This window comes from Ammospiza nelsoni, chromosome 2 (genome assembly GCF_027579445.1).
Source record: "Ammospiza nelsoni isolate bAmmNel1 chromosome 2, bAmmNel1.pri, whole genome shotgun sequence".
Lineage (NCBI taxonomy): Eukaryota > Metazoa > Chordata > Aves > Passeriformes > Passerellidae > Ammospiza > Ammospiza nelsoni.
Window position 1 is genome coordinate 112,326,656 of NC_080634.1, and position 17,465 is coordinate 112,344,120.

Sequence of the window (17,465 nt, forward strand, 5' to 3'; positions counted from 1 at the left end):
TTTTCTAATTAGCTTTTTTAGGTTTTTGTCTGCGGTTAGTATTGTCTGTAATCCTGAGGCAGTTGGACTGGATGATCATTGGAGGTCCAAATGAACAAAAGAATTCTATTCTTAAATATTCCTGTGATAGAAGGAGGAAGTAAATACCTTCATCAATCCTGCCTACGAAATTGTGTTTAAAAAAAAAAATCTGAGCTTTCTTTGTGAGCCCTGCAGCAAAAGAAGGAAACAACATCCAAGGAAGTTTCAGAGGTTTATCCTCTGTTTATCTTCTGTTTATCTTCTGCTAGAGCTAGGGTACAAAAGTTCTTAACAATTATGAAGGGTTTGTGCCCCACTCATAAAAAGAAGTGAGATATTCTGTGGCTGTCTTTTGGAATTTACAGGACCCATGTTCTCTACTTAACAGTAGGACCTGGCTTAGAGAGACATTCTAGAATCTAATGCAACCTAAAATAACAGCAAAACCTTCCTGCATAAATTGCAAGTTGAATTACTATCAGTGAGTGGCTTCACCACTACTCTCACAATATTTGATACAAACCCCAATGTTTTTAGCAAGTTAAAGGTCCAGGCATTTGATGATGAAAGGAGAAAGGAGCCTTGAGCATTGCCAGAGTTGGGCATCCACAACCTCCATGGGCAGTGTGCTCCAGTGTCCCACATCCTCAAACTGAAACATTTCTTCCTAATATTTAACCTAAATTTCCCATTCAGTTTGTGCCCATTACTCCTTTTCCTGTCACTGCCATTCCTGATGAAGAGTTGCTCTCCAGTTTCCCTGTAGAACCCCCTTCAGATATTGGAAAGTTGCTGTGAGGGCTCCACTCAACCTTCTCTTCTCCAGCCCAACTTTCTCAGCCTTTGTTAGGGAGATGCTCCTCTGCTTTTACCTTGTGGCCTCCTCTGGACTTGCTCCAGCAGTTCCATGTCCTTGTACTGGGGACACCAGAACTGTACACAGCACTCCCAAGTGGGGTCTCACCACAGCAGAGTAGAGGAGGAGAATCAAAAGACTTGAGAGACTACCTGAATTTCTGTGCTGAATTGTAGCACACTTGTCTGATTAAATTTACAGGAAAAAATAGTTAAAAAAAATCAACCTTTACTGTGTGAAACCAGAATTATTAACATGATTTTAACAAACAGGAACACATTCCTAGTCAAACCCTTCACCTAGCAATTCACAATTTCATACTGTTAATATATTACCAATTACATAGATAAAACTATAAAATTACTAATGAATATTGCACATGGCACCCACAGGAATGGGGTGACAAACAGTGAGAGCACATCACAGAGTAATGTGAGTTATCTGCTAATAAAATGTGCACTAGCACAGCCAAGTGTCAGGTCATTTACCCCAACAAAGCACATACAGAAAACATTGTATATATTGGTGAATGTGACAAAAAACACAGTTATTTTACAAAAGCAACTGCCTGTGAACACCACAATTGTATGTTTGTAGCAAGAATGAACCTTAGCTCTGTTTTTTAAATATAAACATAATTTTGGTCACAGAACTGATAGGAAACTTGTGAATTACAGCCTTTTACATCTAGGAAAAAAAAAGAGTAGCCAAGAAGTTCTCCCTCCACACCAATTTGCTGCTCCAGTGAGATGAGAGTGCAGTGGGATGAATCAAATATCTGAGCCCATTACAGAACATGAGAGACCATGCACTGCCAAGGTAGCCTGGCTGTTCTGGGCTTTGCAACTATTTGTCTACTCCCTTGCAGTTAGGGAATAAAGATGTCCTTTTAAGATTGCTGTTTCTGTTCTCTCTGACTTTTGGGCTTATCAAAGAAGAAAAAGAACTGAGAAATCAGCAGACAAGAACTACACAAACTGTACTTTTAACTGGCACTGTCCTTTCAAAAAAATCAGAACTGCCAATCAGGCACACAGACAAAATCAGGAAGAGCAGAAGAACCTACCTTTTCCTCCAGCTTCTGAGAAGAGTTTGCAGCATTTCCTCCACATGACATGGCATCTCCTCCTTGGTTCTGAAGCCCCAAATTATAAATACAATAAGGCATTATTTAGAGCTAGGAGCTTTTAAGCTGTGGAGTTCAAGAACAGAACCAATACAAAATGTGTGTTTTGCAGGTCTTTTAGCTTGTGCTGCAGGAAAACACCTGACTGCTTGAATTAGCACAGAGAGCTAAGAAAAGCAGCTGATACCACTAGCACCTATTTATAGATACACTTTCAATTAAGAATAATGTACATACAGAGAAACCATCTCTAAACATAACTCCTAAAGCACAAATGATAAAGAGTAACACACTCAGTAAAAGTGTTCTTTGTGCAAGTGAGAAGGGAGGATGCCAGATGCATTCCCAGAACACTGGGACTGGTTTTGCTCAAGTGTGATTGACCTTTGATGATGAATTTTGCTCCATGGCTTGTAGAGGTGTAGCTGTCACATCCATTTTTGAATTGGCTGAATCCAGGACCAAACTGTGGCTTTAACAGTCAGAAGTAAGGGACCAAGACCATTTAATCAGTCTTCAGTGCAACTTTAGACATTCTATTCTCCTGAAGTAGTGACAGATGTAAGGATACAATAACAATTACTCCATAGATGATAGATTACCAACTGCTAATGTATTGCTTGTCCTTGCCTGAACTGTTCTGTGGCTGCCTGAGAAGGACTGGGTTTGATTTGGACCTGAAGCATCAGTTCAGTCCTGATTGGCTCTGTTGCCAAGAACACGTTTTTTGGGTTGCAGAAGGACAGTTTTGTGCATAAATAAACTGTAGCATAATTGGAAAAAATATAACAGTGTGAATTGGGTCTGACTGGAACAAATTATATTCTGAAGTTCTTTGATATTTTTGTTGTTTTAGTTTTGAAGGTATTTCCTATTGTAGCTCATTCTATTAATACTAAGGTGGAAGGAAGTCTTACCCACTTCTTTGCATGTTCATTGGGAATTCAAGAAAAGGGCTTTTTAGTAAGTGAAAGTCATGGTTCAAACAATTTAGGCATTTTAAGGTAGATTTTTGCATTCACTGAATAGAAGTCACTTAGTAAGTTTGCTTTTCTGATGTGCCAGTGTGTGCATTTTCCAGTGCTTTTTATATTTACTGGATTCTGTTCTTGAAAAGTCTGGGTTATTTTACTGTCACAACTAAAATTTTCATCTCCTATCATAAAACCCCATATTATTTAGCTACTTATCAGAATGTAATTTCTTCATTGCTGGGAAATGCTTAGACTAGTAGTTTAAATAATAGAATTTTAGGGACTGAACATTTATGTCCCTGTTCCTTCTGTCACTGAGAGACCCTGAATGTCCTTGAGGATGTGTTTTGGTACCAGTTGAACCAGTGTGACTGCCATGGAAAGCTCCTGAGTGAAGGGGTGGCTGTACAGGATGAGGCCCAGTCTTGCTCAGCCCTTTGCCTGTGGCAGCAGCCAGGGACATGCACCTGTGGTGTGACAGCAGGGCCACAGCTCCCTGAGGGGAATCAGTTCATTGGCTCAACATTTGGGGGGGTTTTGTCTAAGGCATTGACTGAGTGCTGTATATTTGGATTTGTCTCTGTTCACTGTCACATGAGCTAAACACTTCAGAACAGGAGCTGGAAGTGTTTTTCCATCTGGTAGCCAGAATGAAGTGTGTGATCTGAAGGTCTGTCCTTCCAATACATTATTTGTGAAAAAGCATCATGTGCTGTAAGTAACCAGGGGTGCACTCTCTGACTGTTGCATGTCCCAGGAATTATTGGCAGATGAATGTGTCTTTCTCTTTTGGAGAAAGACGCTTGCTGCTGCTCTCTAGTTCCCTTTGAACACCTGGCCTTCAGCAATTACTGCTTTGAAGCAAGACAGTCCTTTGATGTAAAGGCTTTCCTTTTTGATTTAAGTCTTTTGGAAGTTACTCCATGTGGAAGGGTCTCTCCTCTGAAGTCACACTGACGTGCTTGGGAGTGTTGAGCCTGGAGAAGGCTCTGGGGAGACCATGGAGCCCCTCCTGGTATGGGGAGGGTACTTACAGGACAGGCATGCAGTGGTAGGACAGGGAGAAGGGCTTTATACTGGGAGTAGGTTTAGAATAGATGTTAGGAAGAAATTATTTCCTGTAGTGAAACACTAGTGCAGCTTGCCCAGAGGAGTTGTGGGTGCCCCATCCTTGAAAGCATTGAAGGCCAGGTTGGATCAAAGGAACAGCCTGGTCTAGTGGAAGGTGTCCTGTCCATGGCAGGGGGTTGGAGCTGGGTGATCACTGCAGTCCCTTCCAACCCAAACCATTCTGTGATGCTGTGAAATGAGTTAATACATTTTGAGTATATTGGCTTTGTTGCCTTGGTGTGCAGAGCCCAATCCTGTTGTCAGCCTTGGCTTGAATAGAGTTTGTTTTGATTAGAATTTCTTGGACTTCAGGTTTGGAAGTTCACTTTCTGTGCTCTTACTGCTTGCCTAAACTCATGTGAGTGCTGCATGTAGGAGCACCTTGAACAAGGGGAAGTTGGATACTGTTAAGTAGCTGTATCTTAGCTGAGCTTAGCCCCAACACCAAGTTTTGAAATTAAAAAGAAAAGAATCCTGAAAGAACTGAAGATTTCAGGATAATTCCCCTTTATTTTGTTATCTGAATTTGAGGACAAATAGAATTGTATGTTTACATCAATGTTCTCAGTGTTTCAAAAACTTATGCGGCAAATGATTTAATTTCAGGTGTATTATATGGAATGATCACCAAAAAAGTTTATTTGAAGTAACATGGTTTTCAGTGAGAATAGTTTCGTTTGTAACCATCACAGTTACTCAAATTCTCTCTTGTACTGTACCATTAAGACATTTATTGCTTTGAACTTTGCTGGAACCTGATGCAGTTGACTATGTCTCATATACACTCACTTCTTTAGGAGGAGAAGGAGCTTAAAGGGTTTTTTTCTGTAATATTTGCTATTTGAGATAACATTTTCTGACTGCTGCTTATCAGGTATTTTTAAATGTTGATAGTTAGACACTTCTTGCTCTTCTGAATAGTAGCTTAATGACAGGTTTTGTATTAATCATTGAATGCATTTCACTTTCACTGCATGTCAGTGTTAATGAGTGAAGTGCTGTGACCTCCAGTTCTCTATTCTGATTATGTAAATAATTTCCTCCTTCCTGAAAGATACAAGGCACAGGGAGGAAAGAAAATGGAAAATGTGTGGGGGTGTCTGTATGTTGTAACTACTGAATTAGGTCAGTGTTACAGATTTGGGGGAGGTGTTTCTGGTTGAAAAGTCGTTCTGGTTGAAATAAAGGCATGGGGTAGAAGTCTAGAATTTTTAAACTAGAATCACATCATAATCCTTGTGATGAGTCAGTACTTATTAAGGATTTAAGAAGGCAGTTCCTAGAATCCTGTATGAAACAAATCCGTGATACCTTTCAACCCCAAATTTGTATTGCTGCTGTTAAGCCTTTTTGCAGTACACATCACACTTGTAATGAAGCACATCTGTGAGCTCCCATTTCATGGGAACATCATTCTGTAAATAAATTGCTGTATGGTTGTTAGAAAGCTCTGTTGTTACATGTTAAGCAAGTCTTACTCTGGCATTCATTGTTACCGCGTGGCAAAGTAGATTTTGTGACATATGTCCTCACTTGTGTATAACCAGAATACTTTAGTTAAAGGAAAAATAGTTCTGTTCCCCTAGATAGGGCTTAGGTAATGCTCATGGATAGTAAAATGTATTTTGAGGTCTGCCTCTGTCATCTGGTACCTTGCATTTGCTTTTTTCTGAGACTCTGTATTTTAATTCAGGGAAAAGGGATGGATGTAGTGGGGTATTTCAGTTACTTTTGATGAGGAGACTTTGAGAAACTCAAATGAAGGCCATTCTAGAAGTCAGCTGTATTAGAAAAATATATTTGTTCCTTTATCATTGCATGCTGAGATGCCATCCTTTGTGTCATGCTGTAACAGAGTATTGTGTACATGTTTGCTTCTTACCTAGCACTTATCCAGGAACCCACATCTGATTTTTTTTTCCCCTGGCTTTTGAAAAGCTTGATTTCTCCCCAGAACAAAATGAACCTATTCTGCCATGTAGGCATGAGACTGCAGCCTGTGGAAGCTGAGGTTCAGGTGTGCAGCTGTACTGGGTGGTTGAGCCTGGAAGTAGAGCCCCCTCCTGGAGAGCAGTGCTGTGCCTGGTGTCCTCTCTGTGGGCTCCTCTCGTGGGGCTCCTGGGTGGTGCCTTCTGAATGGGGACTATAGGGAATCAGAAAATCTATAGTTGCCTTTTTCTGGGGCTGCTGAAATTCCAGGGAGTCAGGTGGAGCAATAACTGGCTTTCACTTGTGCTTTGGTGGTCGATCAGGGTGACAAAAGGAGATGGGAAAAACATGTCAAATAGGAATTTTCTCAGTTGACATCAAAAGCAAGAGTCAGTGGGATTGATTTGACTCAGTCTTCATAGCCTCATAAACTGCTTGATTAGCGGTAGAGGAGTGAGTTTGTCACTTAGCAGGGTTCTGTCTCTATCTTGACCCTGTGTTAAAACATCCATTCAGAGCTTTGGGTAAAGGTAATTTTTTTTAATGTGACTTGTACCTGTGGTGTAGGGCAACCCTGGGTGTATGGGCAGACTGGGCAGTGAGGTACTGGAAGGCAGTGCTGCAGAAAGGGACCTGGGAGCCCTGGTCAATGGAGAGAGGAAGGTGGGTCAGCAGTGCCCTGGCAGCCAGGAGGGACATCTGTGTCCTGAGGGACATCAGGGACAGCATCACCAGCTGGGTGAGGGAGGGGATTGTCCTGCTCTGTGGTGGCCTTGCCCTAAGCTGGTGCTCAGTGATGTGAGAAAGACATGAAGTTCTTGGAGAATATCCAAAGGAGGGCCATGAGGATGGTGAGGGGAAGCTGAGTGAGGAGGGGCTGAGGTCCCTTGGTCTGTTCAGCCTGGAGGAGACTGAGGGGAGACCTCAGTGCAGTCACAGCTTCTTGTGAGGGGAACAGGAGGGGCAGGCACTGATCTCTGCTCTGTGGTGACAGTGACAGGACCCAGGGAATGGCCTGGAGCTGTGTCAGGGCAGGTTTAGGTGGATATCAGGAAAAGGTTCTTCCCCAGAGGATGGCTGGGCACTGAACAGGCTCCCCAGGGCAGTGCTCACAGCACCAGCCTGGCAGAGCTCCAGAAACGTTTGGTGAATGTTCTTGGGCATATGGTGTGACTGGGGATGGTTCTGTGCAGGGCCAGGAGTTGGACTGGCTGATCCTTGTGGGGCCCTTCAATTCAGTGTGTTCTGTTGATTCTAGGATAGTGTGCTGAATCCAAAATCAGAAATAGTAGAAATGAGATGTATGTAAAAACTAACAGGGTACTCATTAGAGTTCAGCTGGATTGTTGAATTCAGCTGAATTGTTCTATTGGGCTATCTGTACACTTACATATACATATATGTCACTGCATCAGTTTACATTTGTTTATAAATTATCAAATTCATTATAGATAGGTATAAAGGCAATTCTTGAGCTGAGCCAAACTTGAGCTGAGCCTGATGCGTTGTAACTAAAAAATTGAATTGAATAGTCTGAATTAAAGAAGTGATGGGAATTCAAAGTTTCATGCTTTATTAGTTCTAGAGAGGTTAAAGCAGTGGTGTGTTCTCTGTGGGCCTGCAGTTTGATGTTTTCTCTGAAACAGAAATGGTGAATGAGTGGCTGAAAACAGGACTGGTCAACCACTGCCTTCTAATACTGTTTAAATTACATGAATTGGATTTTAACTGCATTTACGAAAGTATGTTTGTATATTCTGTAATTAAAAGGAAAATACCTGAACAAGGATCTCTCTGCAATTGAGAGCATTCCTCTGACTACAAGAACCACTCAGATGATTTATTTGAAATGGAATGTTTTTAGTTAGCTGCAGCATAACTTGAAGTTACTATTGTGTGTCTTGAGGACATCTCATAAACTTGGAGGGAGAAGTGATGGACTCACTTAGGAAGCTGGCCTTGTCTAATGCACATGACTAAGACAAATGAAACTCTGTGTAAGCCCTGAAATACACTTTCCTGAGAATGTAATTTAAGTAATGTCAATGGAGAATCATCATTAGACTCCAAAGCAAACAATCCCTAAATAAGGGGAAGAAAAAAATAGATGAGTCCTTCATGTAAATATTTTGTATTTACTGGCATCTACTGGCATTTCTTAGATTTTATTTCATTCTATGAATTTGTAAGATTTCGAGTAAATTGGTTATTTCAGTGGTAGCATTCTTGAATCTTTTTAAGTTGCACTGCTTGCCTTGAGCAGAATGGAGTTTACAAGAATGCTTTGCCCACATCCTTCAGCTGAGCACAGAGGCAAATCTGAGGGTAAGTTCACACTGATGTCAGTCAGTCTGGCAGGAGAGCTGCAGTTTGTCCTGGTTCCCTGGCTGGCATTAAGGTGAGTACTCTCTGGCCTTGCAGTGCACTACTTCACATAATTAAAGAAACTGAAAAATAATCAGTCTTTGTACATTTGGTGGGCTTTTGGTGTTATTTCCTTTAGGAGTCTGAACCAGCTCACTTAATGAGAATTCAGCCCAAAGCATTAGGATAGGGAAGAGCTGAAATCAAGCAGCTTGCCCTTGGCATCAGCTATTTTGGAACCACAGCTGCTGGTGGACACCTCTGGCTGCAGTTTAAGGCAGCCTGGAGCAGGACTGCTGCTGAAATGAGCTGTTTTACCATTTTCCTGCTTTGCTGCCTCGCTCCTTGTGCCAGCACAAGTGTTTTATGTGGCTGTTCTGTGACCCAGCCCTGTTAAGGAAGAGTGGTGGTGATTAAAGGAGGTTTATTGTGGTGGGGTTGGCTTAGGGCTGCGGAACAGTGCAGTGGGAGCTGGCAGCAGTTTGATTTCACTGGTTTGTGTGAGTAGCTCCAAACCTCCATCAGGTAGTGCAGAACTGACTGCATTGAACTGCAGTAGACTGCAGTGTGTGTGCTTGTGTATATCTGTTTGGCAGAAAACTTACTCTTGCTGGTACTTTCTACTTAGTGATCTTTATAAACATCAGTGAAAAACAATTAAATACTCAGGAGGGCATTTTTAAAAAAGCACAAATTAAATACCGAATACATTCATTTCAAAAATTGCATTTCAAAAATCAGTTTCTTCCTAAAGAAAGCTTTGAGTTGGTAATGCATTTGTTCTGGACTTAGTAGGCTTACTAAGCCTTATGAATATGAATTATGAAAGCTAGAGATGGATAACAGTTGAGTGTTTTGAAACAGTACAATTTTACTGAAAAGTGAACATTATTCTAATGGCATTATTAGAGATGTCTAAGTTTGTTGGCGCTGTTAGTACTAGAGACTAGGCAGAGAAGTTAGAGTGTATTCAGTCAATTTTTATTGTATATGTCATGCCTTGCAAATTCACACAATATAAGAAAAGATTTTAAAGTGTCTTGGAGAAAGATAACAGCATTGAAACTTAACTTGAGATGAGACATCATAATAAAACACTTAGGAATATGCATAGTGTTACAACAGAAATTTCACTCCAGTTGTTAACTTGAGGTTTTGGTGATTGGATCAGGAGCACAGCACTGCCAAATGCATCTTCCTGGAAACTCATACAACTCTTTGTATCACCTTACTTGGCTCTTTAACTTCCTGGGAACTGTTTTTGTTTTATGTGGTGCTTGGAAGTTTGAGTTGCTCTGGGAAATTACATTTCAGCTTCCGTGGTTATACAATGCCTGGTGCTATCGAGTGGAATTGCTGTTATAACTTGATGCAGCTCTTTTTGTCTCTGTATAACACAGTGAAGTTGAAACACAGTGAATATGGAACTGTTGGTATAGCATTGTAACTTCAACAAATCTGATGTCACAATTTTCTTCATATAATCTGCTAAACCACGTGGTGGGGATGTGATGGGCTTCGTAGTGGGGCTGAAAGGCCAGTGGACCCAGGCTTTCATAGGCACATGCTGGGTAAAGGGAATGCAAGTCCAATTCCCTGGGTGAATACTGATGTGCTAAGAGGAATTCAGCTGCAGGGTCTCTATTAGTCTCAGCCGATGTAGAATCAGTCTCTCAACTCCCTCTGACATCTGCAGTTAGACACTATCAGGAGGAGAGTATTGCAAAGATTACAAATTTGGCTTTTTAGGCTCTTAACCAAGTCATTTCTACATAGACCTTGAGCAGCACCGTGAATTCAGATGAGAATCTACTCTAGGAATTCAGGCACAAAAGAGTCAGAGCAAAGAGCTGCACACATTTACTCTGAACACAGAGTAAACAGACACACATTTGGAAGGTGTGTCAGTGCCTCAATGCTATAAAGGTGATTGTAAGTGTAATTTTTACTTAGAACATGAAAATAATGTTAAATATTTCAAATGTGACTTTGTCAGTTCTATTCAATAAGAAGAAATAATATGTCTAAAATAAAAGATTCTCTATAGCAATGTATTTGTTTCTGTAATGTTCTTTTCCAGGTGTGGATTGAGTTTCCTGTATATGTTAATACAGCATGTTGTCTTTTTTTTTCCTCTCCAGATTATGCAATGGTCTCTGCAAGATGGCATGTTCTTGAGTTGGAGATTTTTAAGGCAAGCATATGCTGGTACTTCAACTTTACTAAGTGGACTATAATTTCTTCTCTCACATCAACTACATAAGCAGACAAAATTGCAAAGATCTGCCCTGTGTCGAGTATGACAGCCACGACTCGTGGCTCTCCGGTAGGAGGGAATGACAGCCAGGGCCAGGCTCCTGATGGACAGTCCCAGCCTCCCCTCCAGCAGAATCAGGTATGGTATTAACAATCAATTCATCTCAAAATAAAGGACTTTGTTCTTTAGAAATAGTGTTCCTGAATTATTTGAATCTGTACATTTCTCGAGATCTCTAGTTAAGTTAGAAATTTCTGTGTGCGTGTCTGGAAGTACAACAATATTTTGAGGGGTGAAGGCAGTGGTATTGGCAAAGTAAATATGGTTAAAGAGCTTGGCATTGTAAAAACGCTGCCTTTTCAGGCAGTAGCGTGGTTCTTTCAAGAATACCTGTTTTGGATAAAAAGGCTTCTTGGATTAATACCAGAAGCTTCCTCAGAACCACACTGCAGAACCTGCCACAGATTGGTAAAACCACACTACATCTGTGAGTTCAGTTTCTGCTCAGTTTTGCAAAAGCACTTTCTGGCTAAAGCAGCTTACTCAGGTATCAGCCCTTCCAGAGCAGCTGCATCCGGGCCTCTGTTCATTGTACTGCACTTCCTGAACAGCTTCTCATGTTCCTTGCTTTCAAAAGAAAAGCAGAAGCTTTCATATATTACATCACAGTGTAATGATTCTTTTTTGTTAGGCAAAAAAATACCAGAGAAGATGCAGTATCATGTCAAGCCAAAACCATTTAGGAGAAGAACTATGCTTTGTTATTTAATTCAGTGTGAAGATGGCATTTTTTTTAATACCATAAGGTTTAGTGGTTGCTCCTTCCTGACAGTGAATTGTACTTTGATACGTGGGGAGGCCTGGCCCTGAACTGCCAAGGAAGTCTCCACTGTCTGACTCCCTCTGCCTCAGTGGGATGGGGAATTGGAAGGAAAAAGTGAGAAACTCTTTGGGCTGAGATAAATGCAGTTTAATAAATGAAAGGGGTAGGGGGAAACAAGTGATGCAAGTGCCATCACTCACTACCAGCTGATGATGCCCAACCAGTCCCCAAGCAACAGCTGCCTTGGGAAAAAAACCCCTTTGTTTTATTGCCAAGTGTGATGCTCTGTGGCATGGAGTGTCTTTTGGGTCATTTCAGGTCAGCTCTCCCGGCTGTGTCCCCTCCCAGCCTCTTGCCCTGCTGACTGTGGGGGGCAAAGTGAGAATCACGGGATGGGTAAGGTTCGAAGGGACAACTGGTGGTCATCTAATCCAGGTTGCCTGCTCAAGCAGGGTTCCCTAGACCACCCTACTGGGGATTGTGACCAGACAGTATATCTCCAGAGAAGGAGACCCCACAGCCTCTCAGGGCAATCCATTCCAGTGCTTAGTCAGCCTCCCTGTTAAGTTCTTCCTTATGTTCAGGGGGAGCTTCTGTGTTTCAGTTTTTGCCTGTTACCTCTTGTCCTGTTGCTGGGCATCACTGGGCAGAGTCTGGCCCATCCTCTGACACCTTTCTGCAGATATTGATGAGATCCTCTCTAAGCCATCTCCAGGTTAAATAGGCCCAGCTCCCTCAGCCTTTCCTCAGTGAGATGCTCCAATTCCTTCATCATTTTTGCCATTCTCTGCTGGAACTGCTCCAGGAGCTCCACCTCTCTCCTGTCCTGATGAGCCCCAAATTGGACACAGCACTCCAGGTGATCCTCACAGGGCTGAGCAGAGGGGCAGCATCACCTCCCTGACCTGCTGGCAGTTCTCTTCCTAATGCACCCCAGGATCCCATTGACCCTCTTGGCCACAGGGACAAGGTGCTGGCTCAGGGTCAGCTCATTGTCCACCAGGAGCCCCAGGTCCTTCTCCCCAGAGCAGCTTCCCAGCAGGTCAGTCCCAGCCTGTCCTGGTGCCTGGGGTTGTTCTTCCCCAGGGCAGGACCCTGCATTTGCCCTTGCTGGGTTCCAGGAGGTTCTCTGCCCATCTCTCCATGCTGTTGAGGTCCTTCCCAAGGGCTGCAGGGCTCTCTGGGGTACTGGCTCCTCCTGCCAGCCTTGTGTCACCAGAGAACTCACTGAGGAGCCATCTGCCCTCAGCCAGGCCATTGATGAATAAGCAAAACAGTCCTGGGCCAAGTATTGAACCCTGGGGGCCACCAGTGGTGCCCGGCCTCCAACTGGACCCTGTGCCACCAAGTAGCAACCTCTGGGATCTGCCATCCAGGCACTTCTCAGTCCACCTCAGTGTCCACTCACCCTGTCCTCGCTTCTTGAGTTTGTGGATGCAGAGGCTGTGAGAGACAGCGCCAGAGCCTTGCTGAAGTTGAGGCAGAACAACATCCCCTGCTCTCCCCTCATCCATCCAGGTTGTTTCATCATAGAAAGCAATCAGGCTGCTCAGACATGATTTACCTCTGGTGAATCCATGCTGACCTCTCCTGATTTCCTTCTTGACTTCCATGTGGGTAGAGGTGGACTCCAGAGTCACCTTTCCAGGCGTTGAAGTGAGGCTGACTGGCCAGTAGTTCCCTAGGTCCTCCATGTTGCCCTTATTGAAGACTGGGGTGACATTTGCTTTCTTCCAGCCCTCAGGCACCTCTCCTGCCTCCCTATGATTCCAGCAGTTCTCAGCACTTGTGGGTGCATCCCATCAGGGCCCATGGACCTGTGGATTTGAAGTTTAATTACATGGTCTCCATCCAGTCTTCTCAGCCAAAGGAAACTTCTTTCCTCTAGACCATCTCCCCAGTCTCCAGGCTGAGGCAGCCACAGGACCACATCTTCCCATGTATTTATTTTGGTTGTGCTGTATTTGAAGAAGCCCTTGTTGGTACCTTTGACATCCTTAGCCAGGTTTAATTCCAAGTGGGCCTTGGCTTGCTTCATTGCTTGTATTCATACTCTGACAACATCCCAGGTGGCATTTCCTGCTTCCACCTCATGGTATCTCCTGCCTGTGTCTGAGTTCTGACAGGAGCTATCAAAGAGAAAAACAGGCCTTGAATCTGTGATAGCACAGTTCACCAACAGACAAAACACTGATGTGTTCCCAGTGCTGTTTTGGTCCCAAATCCAAAACCTAGCACCCTACAGGCTGCTGTGAAGAAAATAACACTTCCTGCCAAACAGATGTGGCACAGCAGGTGAAAAATGTTCTTGAGGTTTTGTCTTCCTAAGTCTTGCTCTTATTGTCAGTTCTTACTATTTCTGTGTATGAATAATAAGAGACATCTGCATAACGTGTTGTATTTTGCATGGCCCATCAGAGAGGATTTAACTTTGTTGTTCAAGGTTGATTAGTAGATGGTTATCGTAGTGAGTCACTCATGTTTAGCAAACTCTTTAAGAAAGTGTTTTTCATTGTTGTTTTCTTCTGTGCTTTTGTTGAAGACTGTCTCTCTACTTAAAGTGATCAACTTTTCTGGACAAGATTTATAAAAACTGGAGCTTCAGTGTATTTATTCCACCTTCTGGAAAAATGATCTGCTGAAAGTAGAAGCTGTTACCAAAAAAACCGCACTTTCCTCGCTGGGAGAGTAGCTTGATTTTTAAACTGCCATGATAGAAAAATATAGCACATTTTATGCTCTATTTTTATTAATAAATCTGAAATAAAACTATTTTATATTGATACGTACTTGAGCTGATTCTTTGGAATACATTATGACAGAAAATTGCCAAAACAAGTGGAACACAAATGCAGGTAGTACTTGAAGTATTTTCCATCTTCATTTTAGACTTCTTCACCTGATTCTTCAAATGAGAACTCCCCAGCTACCCCGCCTGATGAGCAGGGCCAAGCTGATGCTCCACCCCAGCTTGAAGATGAGGAGCCTGCATTTCCACACACAGACCTGGCAAAGTTGGATGACATGATCAACAGGTATTTTCACACTTTTTTAAAAAGGTGTTGATAATTTGTGCAAACATCTTGATAGAGGAATCAGAATTTTTATATCTTTGTTTCACTGGACTTCATGAAATGCTTTTTTTTTTGGGTTAAAGTTGTAAAGAGAAAGAAGCTTGAAGCAGAATGTGGTTTTCTTTGCGTTGGTTAGTGTAATACTTGTCAGGGCATTTAAAAATCTGTGTACTGAGCCTATATTTAAAAGCATTACAATGGGGCAAGAATTCTTGATTTTTCAGAAGCAGAATTGAAATTGGGTTTGTTTGTTTTTGAATATAGGCCTCGATGGGTTGTTCCTGTATTGCCGAAGGGGGAATTAGAAGTTCTTCTAGAAGCTGCTATTGACCTAAGTAAAAAAGGTAACTGCAAGACCTTTGATTATTGGACTGGTGTGCAAAGTTCTTTTTTGTCTTTTGACTCCCTGGTGAAGGCTTAAAAATTGTTAATAATTTCTGTTACAACCCTGGTCTTGAAGATTGTATCAGAGTGCTATGCAAAATCTTATGAGAACTTTAAAAAAGCCATGAATGTAGTTAGGAATAGGTGCCTAAGCACGAGTTGGGAAGTTGAATAAGCTCAGAGACATAAAAATCCTGTCATTCCCTGTCACACCTGTTTTCTGTATTCACTTTGATATCAGACCTAGTGGGTTTGGTCTTTATAACAGATGCTAAAATGCAAAGAATTCTAGTTGTTTTTATTTTTTAATAAGTTTCTAGTCTACCTTTCAAATATCTTGCCAGAAATTTTTGTTCAGTTTTGGCACTCTTATGCTTCTAAGAATATCAGAGAAAAGTTAGAATTTTAAACAGCATATCTTAGACTAATTGTCCTACCAGTGTTTGCTGGTGTCTGACTTGGGAGTGAGAGGGTTCCATATGTGTATGGACATATACACATGTGTATATGCCTGTGTATGTGCCTGTTAAATTGTACTGGTCAGATTGACAGCTTTGCCATGTGTTCTGCAAAGTTCTGTTCTCCTGGGAGATTGCTTGTGTTTGAGTAATAGCAAGAGTCACAGCAAAATAATTTTTTAGGATATCTGTGCTTACCAGCTCTTTGTGTTTTGAATACCGCATTACACAAAGTGCCTGCTCTTTCTTCTGCATAGGTGCTGGCCCAGGACAACTTCATTTCCATGTTAATAAATGTTATTTTTAGGCAGCTTTAAGACTAAAGCTGCTTGTGGTCATGATATTCTGGATTGTCTTGATTGCTTAGTCTCTTTTGCTTTGGAGCACTCTGTGGAGAAACAGAAGTTAGGGTGCATCCTTGTGATCCAGCAAGGATAATGACATATTGTTGCCTACACTGATTTATCAGCTCTAGTTGTGCTTGGAATTGGTGGCTTTGTGTGTAGCTGGGTCTGGCAGGAATCCTCAAGCAAGTGTAGGATGTTCAAGGGATCACATCTGTTCTGAAGGGAAAAGAATGCCAGCTTCTCAAGAGAAAGTGCAGCCACCTTTGTGTCTGTGTTGTTGGAACAGTGCAGTAAGAAGAAATTATCTGCTTGTGATTTGTGAGAGAGAAGTATATTCTACCAGCTGTTAAGTCATCTTTAAAAAGAAAAACAACCCAAAACCTGAAAGCTGTCAATGCAATGAAGTAATAAGAGCAGAATAAGATTTCTAACTACTCCTGACATCAACATACTTCCCCAAAGCATCAGGCTTAGTTGAAAGTTCCCCAAAAGAAAAGCTTATTTTTCCTGTTGAAGTTGTGAAAAACAGTGGAAACATATTCATATGCTTTTGCACTTTGATTTAATTAAGTTGTTGGTGTGCAATTCTAAAAAGTACTTCTGTGTTGCTGCTTAATTATGTTTCCTCTTGCCCTCTAGATGAATTGCTGTGTGTAAATGCTAGGATTATTGGATAAGGAGAAAACAAGTAAAGCTCTTAATATTAGTTGTTTACTGTGTTATCTTAACAGCTTCATCCTGGATTTTTGGAGGGTTTTTTGCTACTTGAAGTTACATGATGGTTAATGTGGTTCCTTTTAAATAACTTCCAGTTCCCAAGGAATATGATAGGGTGTAACTGACACTGTTTTGGTAGCTCAGAGCTTGGCAGACACTGTTTGAGAGTGGGGTATATATAGAGAAGCAATAGAAATGGTTTGGTTGTGTCTATTTCTTAATAGATTAAACTACTCCATTATCTCAGTAACATCTATAATTCAACCCTTTGCTACCTGTCTGTGGGAATTTTTCATATTCTGACAAGATCTGTTTCCAAAAGGAGGAACTGAAAGGATATACTGAGAAATAATCAGCTTTTGAATTACATAAACTCTATATTTCTGACTGTATCCTATTTAAATGGTGAATCAACAGAAACTAGAAAGACCCTTCTACATGTTTTTGCGGGCACTATTTTCTTGTGGTTAGGGCTCTTAAAAACCTTTTATTCCTAACACAGCCCATGGCCATCAGCATTCTGGAGTGACTTCAGGGTAGCTACTTCTTTGTGACCCTGGCTGTAAAATAGGAGTGGTATTTGCATTATCTTTAAATCTTTTCAGGAACTACAATTGGACATAACTAAACTAATTGAAAGTGCTTATATGAATGAAATGTCAGCATTACCACCTTCAAGGGAAAGGAGTGAATTTGACAGAGTAGTGTGAATCCTGCTAGACTGTGACTTGCATTATTCCTGGCAGATGCACCCATTTATGGAAAATTCTCTTTTTATGTGTGGGCATCAATGTATTATTCTTTGTTAAACAATGAGCCATGAAACTATCAACAGATAGTCTGGAGTTACTTGCTAATAGAAGAAAACCTATTTGAAAAATTGCATTTAATAGCTAGACTGTTTATCTTCACAATAAGTCTGGAATACTTATGGAGTATTTTCAGTAGTGAGATTTGCTCCAGAAGTAAATGCCGTGGCGAACTGGATCCTATAAATTTAAAAAAAAAAATTGTTTCTTTTAAGG

The 17,465-nt window shown here is 41.6% G+C and overlaps 1 protein-coding gene across 3 annotated transcripts in view; it reads left to right on the forward strand.

Annotated features, from left to right (window-relative positions):
* The window catches only part of USP9X (ubiquitin specific peptidase 9 X-linked), a 96,433-nt gene that overhangs the window by 13,336 nt on the left and 65,632 nt on the right, over positions 1–17,465 (forward strand). For all 3 annotated transcript variants that reach the window (XR_009417804.1, XM_059465888.1, XM_059465889.1), the window contains exons 2-4: positions 10,522–10,775; positions 14,350–14,495; positions 14,799–14,878. Coding sequence is in view for 2 of the 3 variants with exons in the window: in XM_059465888.1 (XP_059321871.1) it covers positions 10,680–10,775; positions 14,350–14,495; positions 14,799–14,878 (322 nt within the window). In the remaining variant the exon portion in view is untranslated. The remainder of the gene's footprint in view (positions 1–10,521; positions 10,776–14,349; positions 14,496–14,798; positions 14,879–17,465) is intronic.